Below are 16,905 nucleotides of genomic sequence, written 5' to 3'. Positions count from 1 at the left end.
TTTACCTCCCGAGCTCCCGCTGTTTTACCTCCCGAGCTCCCGCTGTTTTACCTCCCGAGCTCCCGCTGTTTTAACCTCCCGAGCTCCGCTCTTTTACCTCCCGAGCTCCCGCTGTTTTACTCCCGAGCTCCCGGTCCGGCTGTGTTTTACCTCCCGAGCTCCCGCTGTTTTACCTCCCGAGCTCCCGCTCTTTTAACCCTCCCGAGGCTCCCGCGTTTTACCTCCCGAGCTCCCGCTCTTTTACCTCCCGAGCTCCGCTGTTTTAACCTCCCGAGCTCCCCGCTGTTTTACCTCCCGAGCTCCCGCTCTTTTACCTCCCGAGCTCCCGCTGTCTTTTAACCATCCGGCGAGGCTCCCCGGCTGTTTTACCTCCCGAGCTCCCTGCCTGTTTTACCTCCCGAGCTCCCGCTGTTTTACCTCCCGAGCTCCCGCTGTTTTACCTCCCGAGCTCCCGCTGTTTTACCTCCCGAGCTCCCGCTGTTTTTACCTCCCGAGCTCCCGCTGTTTTACCTCCCGAGCTCCCGCTCTTTTACCTCCCGAGCTCCCCGCCTGTTTTACCTCCCGAGCTCCCGCTCTTTTACCTCCCGAGCTCCCCGCTGTTTTACCTCCCGAGCTCCCGCTGTTTTACCTCCCGAGCTCCCGCTCTTTTACCTCCCGAGCTCCCGCTCTTTTACCTCCCGAGCTCCCGCTGTTTTACCTCCCGAGCTCCCGCTGTTTTACCTCCCGAGCTCCCGCTGTTTTACCTCCCGAGCTCCCGCTGTTTTGACCTCCCGAGCTCCCGCTGTTTTACCTCCCGAGCTCCCGCTGTTTTGACCTCCCGAGCTCCCGCTGTTTTACCTCCCGAGCTCCCGCTCTTTTACCTCCCGAGCTCCCGCTGTTTTACCTCCCGAGCTCCCGCTGTTTTACCTCCCGAGCTCCCGCTGTTTTACCTCCCGAGCTCCCGCTGTTTTACCTCCCGAGCTCCCGCTCTTTTACCTCCCGAGCTCCCGCTGTTTTACCTCCCGAGCTCCCGCTGTTTTACCTCCCGAGCTCCCGCTGTTTTACCTCCCGAGCTCCCGCTCTTTTACCTCCCGAGCTCCCGCTCTTTTATCTCCCGAGCTCCCGCTCTTTTACCTCCCGAGCTCCCGCTGTTTTACCTCCCGAGCTCCCGCTCTTTTACCTCCCGAGCTCCCGCTCTTTTATCTCCCGAGCTCCCGCTCTTTTACCTCCCGAGCTCCCGCTGTTTTACCTCCCGAGCTCCCGCTCTTTTACCTCCCGAGCTCCCGCTCTTTTACCTCCGAGCTCCCGCTCTTTTACCTCCCGAGCTCCCGCTCTTTTACCTCCCGAGCTCCCGCTGTTTTACCTCCGAGCTCCCGCTCTTTTACCTCCCGAGCGCCCGCTGTTTTACCTCCCGAGCTCCCGCTGTTTTACCTCCCGAGCTCCCGCTGTTTTACCTCCCGAGCTCCCGCTCTTTTACCTCCCGAGCTCCCACTGTTTTACCTCCCGAGCTCCCGCTGTTTTACCTCCCGAGCTCCCGCTGTTTTACCTCCCGAGCTCCCGCTCTTTTACCTCCGAGCTCCCGCTGTTTTACCTCCCGAGCTCCCGCTCTTTTACCTCCCGAGCTCCCGCTGTTTTACCTCCCGAGCTCCCGCTGTTTTACCTCCCGAGCTCCCGCTCTTTTACCTCCCGAGCTCCCGCTGTTTTACCTCCCGAGCTCCCGCTGTTTTACCTCCCGAGCTCCCGCTGTTTTACCTCCCGAGCTCCCGCTGTTTTACCTCCCGAGCTCCCGCTGTTTTACCTCCCGAGCTCCCGCTCTTTTACCTCCCGAGCTCCCGCTGTTTTACCTCCCGAGCTCCCGCTGTTTTACCTCCCGAGCTCCCGCTCTTTTACCTCCCGAGCTCCCGCTGTTTTACCTCCCGAGCTCCCGCTCTTTTACCTCCCGAGCTCCCGCTCTTTTACCTCCCGAGCTCCCGCTGTTTTACCTCCCGAGCTCCCGCTCTTTTACCTCCCGAGCTCCCGCTGTTTTACCTCCCGAGCTCCCGCTGTTTTACCTCCCGAGCTCCCGCTGTTTTACCTCCCGAGCTCCCGCTGTTTTACCTCCCGAGCTCCCCGCTGTTTTACCTCCCGAGCTCCCGCTGTTTTACCTCCCGAGCTCCCGCTGTTTTACCTCCCGAGCTCCCGCTCTTTTACCTCCCGAGCTCCCGCTCTTTTACCTCCCGAGCTCCCGCTCTTTTACCTCCCGAGCTCCCGCTGTTTTACCTCCCGAGCTCCCGCTGTTTTACCTCCCGAGCTCCCGCTGTTTTACCTCCCGAGCTCCCGCTGTTTTACCTCCCGAGCTCCCGCTGTTTTACCTCCCGAGCTCCCGCTGTTTTACCTCCCGAGCTCCCGCTCTTTTACCTCCCGAGCTCCCGCTCTTTTACCTCCCGAGCTCCCGCTCTTTTACCTCCCGAGCTCCCGCTGTTTTACCTCCCGAGCTCCCGCTGTTGTACCTCCCGAGCTCCCGCTCTTTTACCTCCCGAGCTCCCGCTCTTTTACCTCCCGAGCTCCCGCTGTTTTACCGCCCGAGCTCCCGCTCTTTTACCTCCCGAGCTCCCGCTCTTTTACCTCCCGAGCTCCCGCTCTTTTACCTCCCGAGCTCCCGCTGTTTTACCTCCCGAGCTCCCGCTGTTTTACCTCCCGAGCTCCCGCTGTTTTACCTCCCGAGCTCCCGCTGTTTTACCTCCCGAGCTCCCGCTGTTTTACCTCCCGAGCTCCCGCTGTTTTACCTCCCGAGCTCCCGCTCTTTTATCTCCCGAGCTCCCGCTCTTTTACCTCCCGAGCTCCCGCTCTTTTACCTCCCGAGCTCCCGCTCTTTTAGCTCCCGAGCTCCCGCTGTTTTACCTCCCGAGCTCCCGCTGTTTTACCTCCCGAGCTCCCGCTGTTTTACCTCCCGAGCTCCCGCTCTTTTACCTCCCGAGCTCCCGCTGTTTTACCTCCCGAGCTCCCGCTCTTTTACCTCCCGAGCTCCCGCTGTTTTACCTCCCGAGCTCCCGCTGTTTTACCTCCCGAGCTCCCGCTGTTTTACCTCCCGAGCTCCCGCTGTTTTACCTCCCGAGCTCCCGCTCTTTTACCTCCCGAGCTCCCGCTCTTTTACCTCCCGAGCTCCCGCTCTTTTACCTCCCGAGCTCCCGCTCTTTTAGCTCCCGAGCTCCCGCTGTTTTACCTCCCGAGCTCCAGCTGTTTTACCTCCCGAGCTCCCGCTGTTTTACCTCCCGAGCTCCCGCTCTTTTACCTCCCGAGCTCCCGCTGTTTTACCTCCCGAGCTCCCGCTGTTTTACCTCCCGAGCTCCCGCTGTTTTACCTCCCGAGCTCCCGCTGTTTTACCTCCCGAGCTCCCGCTGTTTTACCTCCCGAGCTCCCGCTGTTTTACCTCCCGAGCTCCCGCTGTTTTACCTCCCGAGCTCCCGCTGTTTTACCTCCCGAGCTCCCGCTGTTTTACCTCCCGAGCTCCCGCTCTTTTATCTCCCGAGCTCCCGCTGTTTTACCGCCCGAGCTCCCGCTCTTTTACCTCCCGAGCTCCCGCTCTTTTACCTCCCGAGCTCCCGCTGTTTTACCTCCCGAGCTCCCGCTGTTTTATCTCCCGAGCTCCCGCTCTTTTACCTCCCGAGCTCCCGCTCTTTTACCTCCCGAGCTCCCGCTGTTTTACCTCCCGAGCTCCCGCTGTTTTACCTCCCGAGCTCCCGCTCTTTTACCTCCCGAGCTCCCGCTCTTTTACCTCCCGAGCTCCCGCTGTTTTACCTCCCGAGCTCCCGCTGTTTTACCTCCCGAGCTCCCGCTGTTTTACCTCCCGAGCTCCCGCTGTTTTACCTCCCGAGCTCCCGCTGTTTTACCTCCCGAGCGCCCGCTGTTTTACCTCCCGAGCGCCCGCTGTTTTACCTCCCGAGCGCCCGCTGTTTTACCTCCCGAGCTCCCGCTCTTTTACCGCCCGAGCTCCCGCTCTTTTACCTCCCGAGCTCCCGCTGTTTTACCTCCCGAGCTCCAGCTGTTTTACCTCCCGAGCTCCCGCTGTTTTACCTCCCGAGCTCCCGCTGTTTTACCTCCCGAGCGCCCGCTCTTTTACCGCCCGAGCTCCCGCTGTTTTACCTCCCGAGCTCCCGCTCTTTTATCTCCCAAGCTCCCGCTGTTTAGTCTCCTGAGCACTCGCAACAAAATCTCTTGCAATATCTTGCAAACTTTGGTCTAATCAGTCCTTAGTCTAATTCCATAAATACAACTTACTTTGTGAAATCTCTCCTGGTAATCTAATCCTTGGAGATGAGTATCATTCTAGCAAATCTAGGCTACTCTCCCTCCAAAGCCAAGGTATCCTTGCTAAGATGTTGTACCCAGAAATTGAACACCATACTCCAAGTGTGGTCTCACCAGGACTGTTGTTGCTGTAGCATGACCTCTACCCCCTTGCATTCTAGTCCTTGAGATATGAAGGCCAACATTCCATTCGCCTTTTTGATTATTTTCTGTGCTTGCCAATAACATTTCCATGATCTATGTACGTGAACCCCAAAGTCTCTTTGAACCTCTGCTGCTTCTAGCTTTTCACTTTAATAAGTACTCATCACATCCAAACCTCACACTTGCCCACAATGGCATATTGGCAAGACCAAAGCTATTGTCTTCAATCCCCATTACAAACTTTGTTCCCCAGCTACTTGCTCCATTCCGCACCCTCTGCTGGCCATCTACTGAGTTTTAGCCATTTCTCTGGTGTTTGCCACTCTGCTCCTGAGTCTCTGCTGCTGCTGATTGTTGTGCACTGTAAAAATTTGCTGTTGTGCTTTGTCTGATAAGCTGCCGAGGTCTGTTTACCTCAACACCCACTTCGACCTTGCAATCAATTCTTACTTTCATCAAATTCTGAAGTTCCCACTATGTTCATGATGCAATCTGTGGTTACACTGTAGTTGAGGAGCAGGAGGCACAGGAGGTTCTTTCCCTATCTTGTGGGGAGGGGGCAGAGGGAGGAGTGTTGGTGGTGGGGATTACAAGGAGCTTAATGACATCCCCAAGGTTTGATTTCGGGAAGTACATTACTATAAACCACTACTAAGACAATTACATCTGGAAATCATTCCTGAATTTCTACAGGAAACAGATTAGTGTATCTCCAGTTTTATCCCAATTCAAAGATTAATTTTATAACAAATGCCTTTCCCTTTAGCTCTTCTGGATACTTATTCAGTTTATATATAACCACAAGGCCTTCACATTAATATTGCCCACTGTAAACAGGCACTTTTAATCCCCGCCTACAAAAGTTAGTGATCATAATCTACTGCATTAGTCATTTGGTCATGCAATCAAGCCTGTTTATTTATATAACCTATGTTCTTAGTTTAGATAAAGATAAATGGTATTTCTGCAATTATTCTTTCATGGGATGTGGGTGTCTCTGGCAAGGCCAGCATTTGTTGCCTATCCCTATTTGCCCTTGAGCTGAGTGGCTTGTTACGCCATTTCAGAAGGGAGTTAAGAGTCAAGCACATTGCTGTGGGCCTGGAGTCACATGTAGGCCAGACGGGTAAGGATGGCAGATTTCCTTCCTAGTAGGGACATTAGTGAACCAGATGGGTTTTTACAACCATTGATGATAGTTTCATGGTCACCATTACTGCGACTAGCTCCGCATTCCAGGTTAATTAATTAAATTTAAATTCCGCCAGCTGTTATGGTAGGATTTAAACCCGTGTACCCAGAGCATTAGCCTGGGCCTCTGAATTACTAGTGACATTACCAATACACCACCGTCTCCCCACTGAGACTGATATCCTTAAGTAACTTGCCCACAAAATCTTAAAAGCTGCTTCTCTGGCGCTCAGTTGGAATAATGCATTTCTGTGCCCAACACCGTTCACATCTGTCATTCCCCACAGTGAGTTCCCCACAGTGAGTTCAAGGTGCTTCCCTACAAAAAGAGGGGAATATAAAGCAACTCAGTCAATACTCAGACTAAGGAACGATTCACAGAGACCCAAGAATGATTCCTTCGATTGCCTCATCGTACCATCACTGTTTGGCTAGAAAATAACACAACGTCATCTGTAGATGGGATAACAGTTATTTTGGGATGAGGAGGGAAAAGTAGGGGGCACGGTCATAGGACATCAGGGGAAAATAATTTAACAAATACAAACTAAACAGCACAAAAATGAAATGAAGCATACTTACGGTAAAAGAAAGGGATGAACTCCACAGTTAGACAGGCTGCTTTATACTTCTGTCTGCTCTTCTCCACTGCACTGACTACTTCACTAGAAAAGGACAAGAGGGAGTGTTACAATTAGTAACAAGCTCAAAAGGATTGCTGAGATTAAGAAGCTCTGCTGGAGTAACGATGGCTGTTCTGCAATTTGTCTCAGTTTTCCCGAATGAGGAAGGGTAGATAGAACATGTTACAATTCCCATGCCTGACTGCCACCCACTGATTCTCTCTTGTGAAATGAGTGGATTGACAGGACTGAGCTGAAATGCAATTCTTTCAATCAGTTGAACTGCCCAGTTGCTCAAAGCATGGACATTTGGGAAGGTACCACCTGGTTGCTGCCACCTGTGGAACCATATCCCAGAGTAAAACAGTGCACGCAGAGTGGAAGGGGAAGAGCTGGGCAAATCCATCAAGATAATGTATGTTACAATAAAATGTTAAGGGCTCCAGAAATACATCATTACGTACAGGAGCTAAGGTGGAGGGCATAACCGCAGATTTTATATGATGCCTAAGGCAATAGAGAATGCTGGACTGCTATTACAAGTCACTAATATAATTAAGGGACTCAAATGATTTCAAAACAAAAACATCAGCCATTTATGTTATCTTTTGAATTTTCAAGAGTAATTGAACATTTTATATAAATTGCCTTTTTGTGATCAACGTTTTTGTGCCCACTTCTTCCAAGGGCTCTCATTTGTTGCCAGTTAATTTTGGACAATAAAATGCCAAATCAAATTAGAACCATGGAATCGTAGAGCACAGAAGGTGGCCTTTCAGACCATCATGCCCTTGCTAGCTCTCTGAAACATCTCCCAATTAGCTCGATTCTCATAGTCTTGTTGCTATGTACTATATCATGATTTGCCTTAGAAAGCCAAAATCATATCACTGCTCAAGGGAGTCAATCAGTTTAGTTCTGAAATATGGGCTGCTGAGCACTGTTTAAACTCATTTCACTTCTGACCGGGTAGGTACTTCATTGGTGTGAGTCAGATTCAAACACGCTGCTAACCTACTGCAGTAGCTTGTTGCCAATTAAATTTAAAAATGTGCAGCTGAAAAGCAAGCAATAAGTACTTAGATGCCAAGAAGAAACAGATAGTGGCCTTCACTCTAAGACTCCCAGCTGCAGATCTCAATCGTCAAGAACTGAGAAATGATTTTCTCACATCAGGTCACAGTTAACACGCATAATAAAAAAAATCTCAACATAGGCACATCAGACACAATTTAATTGGTCAAAAATTAGAACCAGCCAAAAGATGGAACAAGTACAACAGAAAAGTTTGCTGGAGCTCAGTCAGTGTATTTTCAGGCCAAAAATTACTTTTATTCCTTTGTTAATGAGAGGGAAAAAAATTCCCTGCAGGTGTTTAATTAGGCATCACTTCAATAAAATGACAGCTGAACATCACCAGATAAGTTGCCTTGCCAGTGTCCAAGGTTGACTCTTAATATGTCAGTACTGTTGTTTCTAAAAACATTTTTTGTGGTTTGCTTTCATGAACAAGTAGGTTCAGTTAAGGTTATTCAGAGCCATCCAGCCCACTGTCGGTAAAAGCAGATCTCTCTGGATCCATTCCTTCACCTTGGCAACAAGACCAGATCTATTTGAATCCATTCACTCTCGTTAGCAACAAAACCAGATCTCTCTGGATCCAACTGCTCCTTTTCACAATCAAATCAGGTTCATTTATGATGTCATGTGGGGATGGGGGTGCAAAAGGATGGTACCATTTTTAAAAATGTATAGAAATTTGAAAAGTAAAGTCATAGAGGTCCTTGAAGGACAAACACTTTTCTTTCGAGTTAACTCCAAGCTCAAATGATAATTTATCCACACAAGATCATAAGATTGTGCCTGCAATGAGTACTTCCAGCACATAAAGAACTATAATCACAGGTACTAATGTGAGACCCAACTTTGGTAACTGTTACTTAAAATACATGCTTGTCATTTCTAATTCAGCAAATCGCACATGACACCTCAAACCATGAGTATATTTGGATTATAGACCACAGATGTGTTCATGTATCACACACTGCAATTTGACTGCCATTAGTGCACATAATAAAAGAACTTTAAACATCCTGAGCACAAATTTTAGGCAACTTCCAATTATAATGTGGCATAGCTGAACACCCCAGAGCAATTTGCATTTGGCCCTATTAAGAGTTTATAATGAGGGTGACAACTGGCCACTTCTCCCTCTAACAAAATCATTTACAGAAGAAACAATGAACACCGTGCTGCACAATTATAATACAGAAGATAAGAAATATATTTTAATTGGATGCAATGTTTAAACTATACACTCCAGCTGAAGTCAATTAGATCTTTTGTGATTCAACTGAAAACCTCACTTCCTAAATTAAGCAGAATCTACCACTTGTAAAAACCAAAGCCAACGATTTGCACACAAGAGGTAATAGAGGGTTGTTGATGCATTTGGTTCTGACGTACTTCAGAATCCACTGGAAGAAATAATTCAATGAAATCAGTCTCAATCTTCACGCTTGTTGGCAAGTTTCATGTGTTTACGCAGAAAACTGTAAGCTGCACAACTTTCACACATGCAGAAGTTGCCTCTCTTACTATTGCTGCAGAAGAGGACTTCATTCTAATGTTCCAGTGCATTTACATAGAACCCTAGCCTACAACACAGAACACCAAACCTGCTGCTGGCTCTTTGAAAGAGCCTTCCAATTTAGCCCCAAACCCCTGCATTTTTCTCCCTAGGGATGGGCAACAGATGCTGGCCTCGTCAGTGATGCACACATCCCATGAAAAATGAAGAAAATCTTGAAAATTATTCCCTTTAAAGTACATGTCTACCTTGCCTTTTAAAATTTTCTATGGAATCTGATTCCCCCACCCACCCCTCCCCCCAAACAATTTCAGGTACTACATTTCAGATGTTAACAATACTGTGTATGAAGAAATTTCTCCTTATTTCCCCTCCAGTATCTTTGCCAATTATCTTAAATCTGTGACCGATAGATACTGACCCCACTTGTTAGAGGAAACAGTTTCTCCCTTTCCAGCTCAGGAAAAAACCCCTCATAATTTTGAATACCTCTATTAGGTTTCCCCTTAACCTTGTCTGCTGTAAGAACAACCCCAGCTTCTCCAATCTCTCCGCTTTACTGAATTCCATCATCATTGGTGGACCCTCTCCAGGACATCCACTAAAGTGCAGTGCCCAGAACTGAACACAATACTTCAGCTGAGGTTGAACTAGGGTTTCGTAAAAATCTAGCATGACTTCCGTATTTTTGCATTCAATTGTGCTTTTTACAAAGCCAAGAACCCCACAGGCTTTACTAACTGCCTTCTCAACTTGCCCTGTCACCTTCAATGATTTTTGACCCCCTCTTAAAATAGCACTATTTAGATTATACTGCCTCTCCATGTAGCTACTCCCAAAGTTCATCACTTCACACTTATCCACATTGAAATTGTCTTATGTATCAACCACGTGTCTATCCATTTCACCAGCCTGTCTATGTCCTCCTGACGTCTGCTACTATCCTGCTCATATTTACTAAGTAGCCAAGTTCTGTATCATTCGCAAACTTTAAAATTACGCAATGGTTTTAATACCAACTCTTGGGATACCCCACTGCTTACTTCTCTTCAATGAGAATCTGTTTACCACTACTCTCTGCCTCTTACCTCTTAGTCAATTTCATACCCAAGTTACCAGCAGCCCTTTAATACTATCAGCTAATTTGCAAATAAGAAAAAAAGTCTTTTGATTTCTACAACACTACCTTCATCAACCAGCTCCAAATTCAATAGGGTTACTTAGGCAAGATTTCCCTTTAACAAATAACAAACAAAATAACGGCAGTGCCTTAATAACACTTGCTTCATCAGGTGAGAACTAGCTTTGTCTTCAATAATGGTCTCGAGTAGCCAAAACATTGACATCAGATTGACTGGCCTGTATCGACCCAGCTTTATCAATGCACCCTTTTTAGAGCAGGGATGTCACAGTTGGAATCTTCCAGTTCTTTGGCACCACTACAATATCCAAGGTGCATCAAATGTCTTCTTTAAGTCACTTGAACAGAAATTATCTGAGCTGCTATTTAATCACGCATTCCACACCTAATTCAATTTCAACCTATGATACTTGCTCATCTATCTACTTCTCATATTTTAACTTGCATCAAGTCCCATTCAACTCCCACCTCCACTCACTGACCTACATTGGCTCCCAGATCACCAACACCACGAATTTAAAATTCTCCTCCTTGTGTTCAAATCACTCCATGGCTTTGCCCATCCCTGTTTCTAACCTCCTCCAACGCTCTGGGAACTCTGTGACGACCCATTCTGGGCTCCTGAACATCTCTGATTTTCCTCACCTCACCATCGGGGTCCATGTTTTCAGGTATCTAGCATCTAAGCTCTGGAATTCCCTTTTCAAACCTCTCTGCCTCTCTTTCCTCCTATAAGGTGTTCATTAAGCCTACCTATTTTACCAAGCTTTTAAGTCGTCTGCCCTAATACCTCCTTATATGGCTCATTGTTAAATTACTTCTTACATTTTGCTACCTAAAAGGGTCTATATATTTCAAGTTGCTATTGTTGTTGCTAGAAACATTCACAATCAGTATGATCTGAAATCAGTGCCAGGCAAATATAACACAGCACTTGAGGCTGCCCTTCAAATTTGTTCTGGGTGCTGGCAATAGAAAATGCCAGTGTGGCATCTGGATGACACAACTGATCTCCAATCTATTCAGGTGGAAGAACGTATTTTGTAAAAATTTTATAAATTGTTACTTGGCTTGATGAAGTTAAAAGGCCACATCAAATATTCAACACTTTGACCACACCAGAACCATTTTGATGTTGATGGAGGACTCTGAAGGCCTCATTACTGTAATGAATTAAACACATTACAAGCCAGAATTTGCTGTAATGGTAACGAGGCAGCAAATGCCCCTCACAGTTAATCTTGCACAAAACCTCATGTGAGGCCAGATGAGAGGCTAAATGCGAATATGCAAAATAAGTGAATATGCATCCAGGCTGTGCCACTCCACCAGAAGCTTTGCCAAAATAGTACTTTATTGCCTGTCTCACCATTGAATGCCATGATATGAACTAACCCTACTTAGACATTTAGGGCTACTAACTCACAGCGTAAGCATCCTTTTAATGACATGGCAACTTCATTACCACTGCCAGTCAAGCTCTCTGACACTGAAAATTAGCTATAACAAATGTAGTCTCATTCCTACAGGTTTTGAATTTTTCAGGGAGATATCAAAATTTAAATTTAGCACTTCTTTCTTACTTTCCCTTTTTTCTCTTCCAATACAATTTTTCTTTCCTTCTATTTCTCTTCCTGCTCTTGACTGGACGTTGAAATCAGCCTTCTTCTCAATCCTTCCTGTATTTATTTCCCAATCCTTAAATGTAATTGGTTAATGAGATAGTCTGTTGCTTGTCCTGCTTGCTCAGGTCCCAGACACCCTGTTCCTCAGGTCCACCCTGTTTCCCTCACTGCACTGTTATCACATCACATTTTCTGCAGCTTTGTGAACAAATTTTTTTTCAGTGGGAGGGTGCAGGAGAAAGTCTAGCCAACGGCAGATGCCATTAGGTACCTCAGTACCACAAATTCTAGCTTAATAACTTGGCAGGTAGTTTTGTGTCACTGTAACCTCAAAATGTGCATAATCAGATTAAAATCATCTCATTACACTTTCCTCCTTTAAGATTCTCCTTAAGACATTACTTTTGAGCAAATCTTTGGTCATTTGCCTTTACATCTTATGTGGCTCAGTGTTATTAACTTGTTTGACAACGCTCCTGTGAAGCACTTTGAGACATTTTACTATGTTAAAAGAGCTATATAAATGCAAGTTCTTGCTGTTGATGGTAATATCTATACAGGTGGACAAAGTAAAAACAAGATCTTTCTTCGCGTTAATCTAACACAGGTCGAATATACATTAATGATCTAGATGAAGGAACTGAGGGCATCCTGGCTAAGTTTGTAGATGATACAAAGATAGGTGGAGGGACAGGTAGTATTGAGGAGGCGGTGGGGGGCTGCAGAAGGATTTAGACAGATTAGGAGAATGGGCAAAGAAGTGGCAGATGGAATACAACGTGAGGAAGTGTGAGGTCATGCACTTTGGTAGGAAGAAGAGGCATAGACTATTTTCTAAATGGGGAGAGAATTCAGAAATCTGGAGTGCAAAGGGACTTGGAAGTCCTGGTCTAGGATTCTCTTAAGGTTAACTTGCAGGTTGAGTCGGTAGTTAGGAAGGCAAATGCAATGTTGGCATTTATTTCGAAAGGACTAGAATATAAAAGCAGGGATGTGCTGCTAGGGCTTTATAAGGCTCTGGTCAGATACATTTAGAATATTGTGAGCAATTTTGGGCCCCGTATCTCAGGAAGGATGTGCTGGCCCTGAAGAGGGTCCAGAGAAGGTTCACGAGAATGATCCCAGGAATGAAAAGCTTAACATATGAGGAACGTTTGAGGACTCTGGGTCTATACTCGATGGAGTTTAGAAGGATGAGGGTGGATCTGATTGAAACTTACAGAATACTGAAAGGCCTGGATAGAGTGGACGTGGGGAAGATGTTTCCATTAGTAGGAGAGATTAGGACCCAAAGGCACAGCCTCAGAGTAAAGGGAAGACCTTTTAGAACAGAGATGAGGAGAAACTTCTTTAGCCAGGGAATGGTGAATCTATGGAATTCATTGCCACAGAAGGCTGTGGAGGCCAGGTCATTGAGTGTAGTTAAGACCAACATAGATAGGTTCTTGATTGGTAAGGGGATCAAAGGTTACGGGAATAAGGCGGGAGAATGGGGTTGAGAAACTTATCAGCCATGATTGAATGGCGGAGCAGACTCAATGGGCCGAATGGCCTAATTTCTGCTCCTATATCTCATGGTCTTATGGCATATCCTTTGTCCATACCTCCAAAAACCAAAACCATCCAAAAACAGAATGTTTTTTTGAATGGCTATGCAGGTAATTTGTATGTTAATAAAGCAATGTATTACAGGTCTAATAAGTGTCAACAGGTAATGAGTTGGGTGTGTAAGGTGACAAATGGAGAAACGACCTAGTATTTGTAGACTATAGCTAGCCTAGACTTAGGCTATTGTAATGTAAGTAGGCCCAGGCCTGCCATATATACGGTAGATCCGAAAACCGAAAATATCTGAAAACCAAAACGCAATCAGCCCAAGGGTTTCAGATAAAGGATACTCGATCTGTAATCAATTTTTTGAAAAAAATTTCATCTTAGCTTTGTCTGTTTATTTTGGCGTCTTGATCCACTTACCCAGCTGCTCTCTGTCTCCAGTTTCGATACGGGTCATATAGGCTCTCACAAAAGGTAAGCGCATGTCTTGCAAAGTCTTCAGCTGGAGTTAGGTCTGCCATTTCTTTTTCTTTGGTCTTGCTTTTTAACTTGCATTAGAAGAAAATTAAGGAAATGTCAAACACAGCACGCAGCCATGGTTTAAAAGAACCTCCAATCAAAATAGAAAATGCCGGAAATGCTCAGCAGACCCTTCATCCATGACCATCAACCAGAAACGTTAACTCTGTTTCTCTCTCCACAGATGCTGCCTGATCTGCTGAGTAATTCTAGCATTCTCCTTTTTTTTATTTCAGATTCCCAGCATTTTGCTTGTGTTCAAAGAACTTGCAATTCCACTGGACGAGCATTTTGTTTGTTTACAGCCCTTATGGACACTGCAACACAGTAAAGAGCTTCACCGAGCATTAGCTGTCAGATATCTGTCTTTTCAAGTCCAGCATGTGCTTACTTAATTGAACAAAATGATTCACCGTTCTGTCCCCATCCAATAGGAATTTATAAATCTAGATGGAGGTTTTTAAATTTTCTTTTAAGCATGGTTTGCCTCCAATAACTGGTTATTTCACTCATCAGGTTCCACATTAAACAATTCTCTCTTTGTCATATTTGTCTCCCAACCCAAGTATCCCTCAGAAAAGTTTAACTTTGAGTATTCCTGCACAGTCAGAGTCATTCCAGCACACAAGGCAGCAATTCAGCCTATTGAGTCCAGCTTTTTTTCTGCCTTTTGAGAAGTCTATCAGAAGTGGAACATTAAACAAAAATGTTTACGTCTGTAGCAAATTAATCTGAAAGGCTACCTTGCTAATTAACTACACTTTTGTCTTAACATACAAAGAGCTGCCTTATTGTAGGGCGATGGAGCTGTTTACAGCTTAGAATTCATTGTGAAACTGGCTGAAATGCAAATCTTTTATCATCACTTACCTGCTGAATGTAGACGGTAGCCATAGTAATAACATGATTGATATAGGAGCAGGTTCCAATCTCTTCAACATTAGCCAAATTCCTGGGAAACAAAGTGAATGATTCAATTTATAATTCACATTGTTCAAAGAAAGTTCAAACAAAAGAGAATCAATCAAAAGTTACCCATGAGCAATAGGGAACTAAGCCTAAGGCTAAAATATTGCATTATCCAATGGATCAATGAGTTTATCTGGTGCAAAGTTACAGCCATGCTGATTAGAAAATGTCCATTTTAGCCTCAAACTTAAAATACTCATCTGTGTTTTGCTTTATGGTGTTGTCCCTTCCAGGCTCGAACCTCCTCCAGCCACACAACCGTTCAGGAACTCTGCCCTCCTTTAATTCTGGTCTCAATTGCATCCCCCGCTTCCCTTGTCCCATCATGAGAAGCTTTGTCTTCAGCTGCTGAGACCCAAAGCTCTGGATTATCTTCCAAAGCCTCATCACCTCTCTCTCTCTCTCTCTCTCTCCACCTTCAAGATGATCCATAAAACAACACACCTCTGACCAAGCATTTTAGGTCACCAGTCCTAATAGCTCTTTATTTGGATCTGTGTCAAATTTTGTCGGATAACGCTCCTGTGAAGCACCTTGGGGGCATATGGCTACATTGAAGGCTCTATATTTATCCAAATAGTTGTTGTAGGATGGTTCCTGATTCTTTGTACAACAAGCTAACTAATACCAGCCAGGGCAGTGATAGGCGCACTGCAACTGGCGAGCTAAAGAGTTGGGATGGAAGGAAAGAAAGAAAAATTAAAATGCCCAGGCCTCTGATTGCTATGCGGTTAGCCTTTCCCTCTCATGTATAGGGCACTGGTTGAGGACAGGATGAAGCTCAGCTGCTGTGTCTCCACGGTCCAGCAGACTGCCAAGACTGCAGTCAAGATTCTTGTATGGATAACGCCCATTTGGGAATGCAGAAATGAGCAAATTACAAAAGTGCCACTGTTTCCCGGAGCACAGCACTATGAGGGGAGAGAAAAAAAAACAAAGTAACTTTTCCTTCAGCATCATTTATAAATGCTGAACAGGGTTTCACTGTCCACTGGGATATTCTACTTTAAGGGCAACAGCATCATTCAATAGGCACATGGTATTCTTACAGAGCCAAAATGCTGCAGATACTGGAAATCTGAAGTAAACTGAGGTATTTGATAGAAGTATTCAAAACCATGAGGGTTCTGGACAGAGTGGATAGGCAAAAACTGTTCCCACTTGTGAAAGGATCAAGAATGAGAGGGCACAGGTTTAAAGAAATTGGCAAAAGAAGCAAAATCAACATGAAAAAATCTTCTTCACGCAGGAAATGCACTGCCTGAGAGTATGGTGGAGGCAGGTTCAATCAACGCATTCAAAATGGAATTAGACTGCTATCTGAAAAGGAAGCTATGCGGAGAAGGCAGGAGAATGGCACAAAGTCAAATGCTCATTCAGAGGACCAGCGCAGACACGATGGGCCTCCTTCTGCGCTGCAAAAACAAAAAAAGCTGGAACACTCAAATGTGTCTGGCAGCATCTGTGGACAGCAACAGAGTTAACGCTTCAGGTCTGTCACCATTCACCAGAACTCTGGTCTTCTTAGCTTTCTGTAGTGTCCTCCTAGTCTATATACTATCCACTTACATATAATACAGAAACTGTACCTGCAGATGATAATGAGGAATTTGACCAGAATGAGTGCCAGCATTTGCTGTTCATCTTCTAGCCCATCCGACAGTTTCCGCATACACTGTAACTGCTGCTGTCTCAGGACCTGCAGAATGTTATCAGGCAACAAGGATAACCCTGGTGGGACATCATCCAATCTAAGGGAACAAAAATAAATACAATCAATGGAAAGTTAAGATATATACATCAGTGTACAAATATCTCTGCAACTTCTGAGGACAAAACCAAGTTTCTGAACCATACATTGAAATAAAATCAGAAGTTCAGCTAAACTTTTGGAACAGTAACTTAATGTGCCATGCTGGCAATGTGGTTTGGGAGTGCCGGCTCACCAGACGGTGGTTCCAGGGTTGAGGGGTGAAGACAAATGCTGGTTTGATCTGATGCCATCATGCTGCTTGGGAGGATAGGTGAAGTGTTATGACACAACCAATGGTAAATGCTGAGCTGGTCAAATCCCAGAGGGAGACTTGAAACAACTGTCACAACTAATTTTCAATTTGTATGTTTCAAGATGTGGGCTTTGAATTCAGTAACAAGGCCACTGAGTCTTAAGGGGTTTTTGTAAAACTAATTTAAACATTTATTAAGAAAAGATTGTAAGCACATACATAGGTCTACAAATTACTACTATAATCTAAATCCCCTAATTAATTTAACTCCCAGTTA

The 16,905-nt window shown here is 45.6% G+C and overlaps 1 protein-coding gene across 9 annotated transcripts in view; it reads right to left on the bottom strand.

Moving 5' to 3' along the window:
* nbeal1 (neurobeachin-like 1) overlaps positions 1–16,905 on the bottom strand; it is a 309,051-nt gene that overhangs the window by 192,089 nt on the left and 100,057 nt on the right. For 8 of the 9 annotated variants that reach the window (XM_041200542.1, XM_041200544.1, XM_041200543.1 and 5 more), the window contains exons 3-6: positions 16,212–16,373; positions 14,524–14,605; positions 13,555–13,682; positions 6,184–6,266 (exon numbers count right to left, since the gene is read on the bottom strand). In XM_041200542.1, coding sequence (XP_041056476.1) covers positions 6,184–6,266; positions 13,555–13,682; positions 14,524–14,605; positions 16,212–16,373 — 455 coding nt within the window. Of the gene's footprint in view, positions 1–6,183; positions 6,267–13,554; positions 13,683–14,523; positions 14,606–16,211; positions 16,374–16,905 lie in introns of those variants that run through there. The other variant, XM_041200549.1, reaches the window with a different exon arrangement.

The sequence above is a fragment of the Carcharodon carcharias genome, chromosome 12, assembly GCF_017639515.1.
Source record: "Carcharodon carcharias isolate sCarCar2 chromosome 12, sCarCar2.pri, whole genome shotgun sequence".
Lineage (NCBI taxonomy): Eukaryota > Metazoa > Chordata > Chondrichthyes > Lamniformes > Lamnidae > Carcharodon > Carcharodon carcharias.
This window is presented reverse-complemented; position numbering and strand designations above follow the sequence as displayed.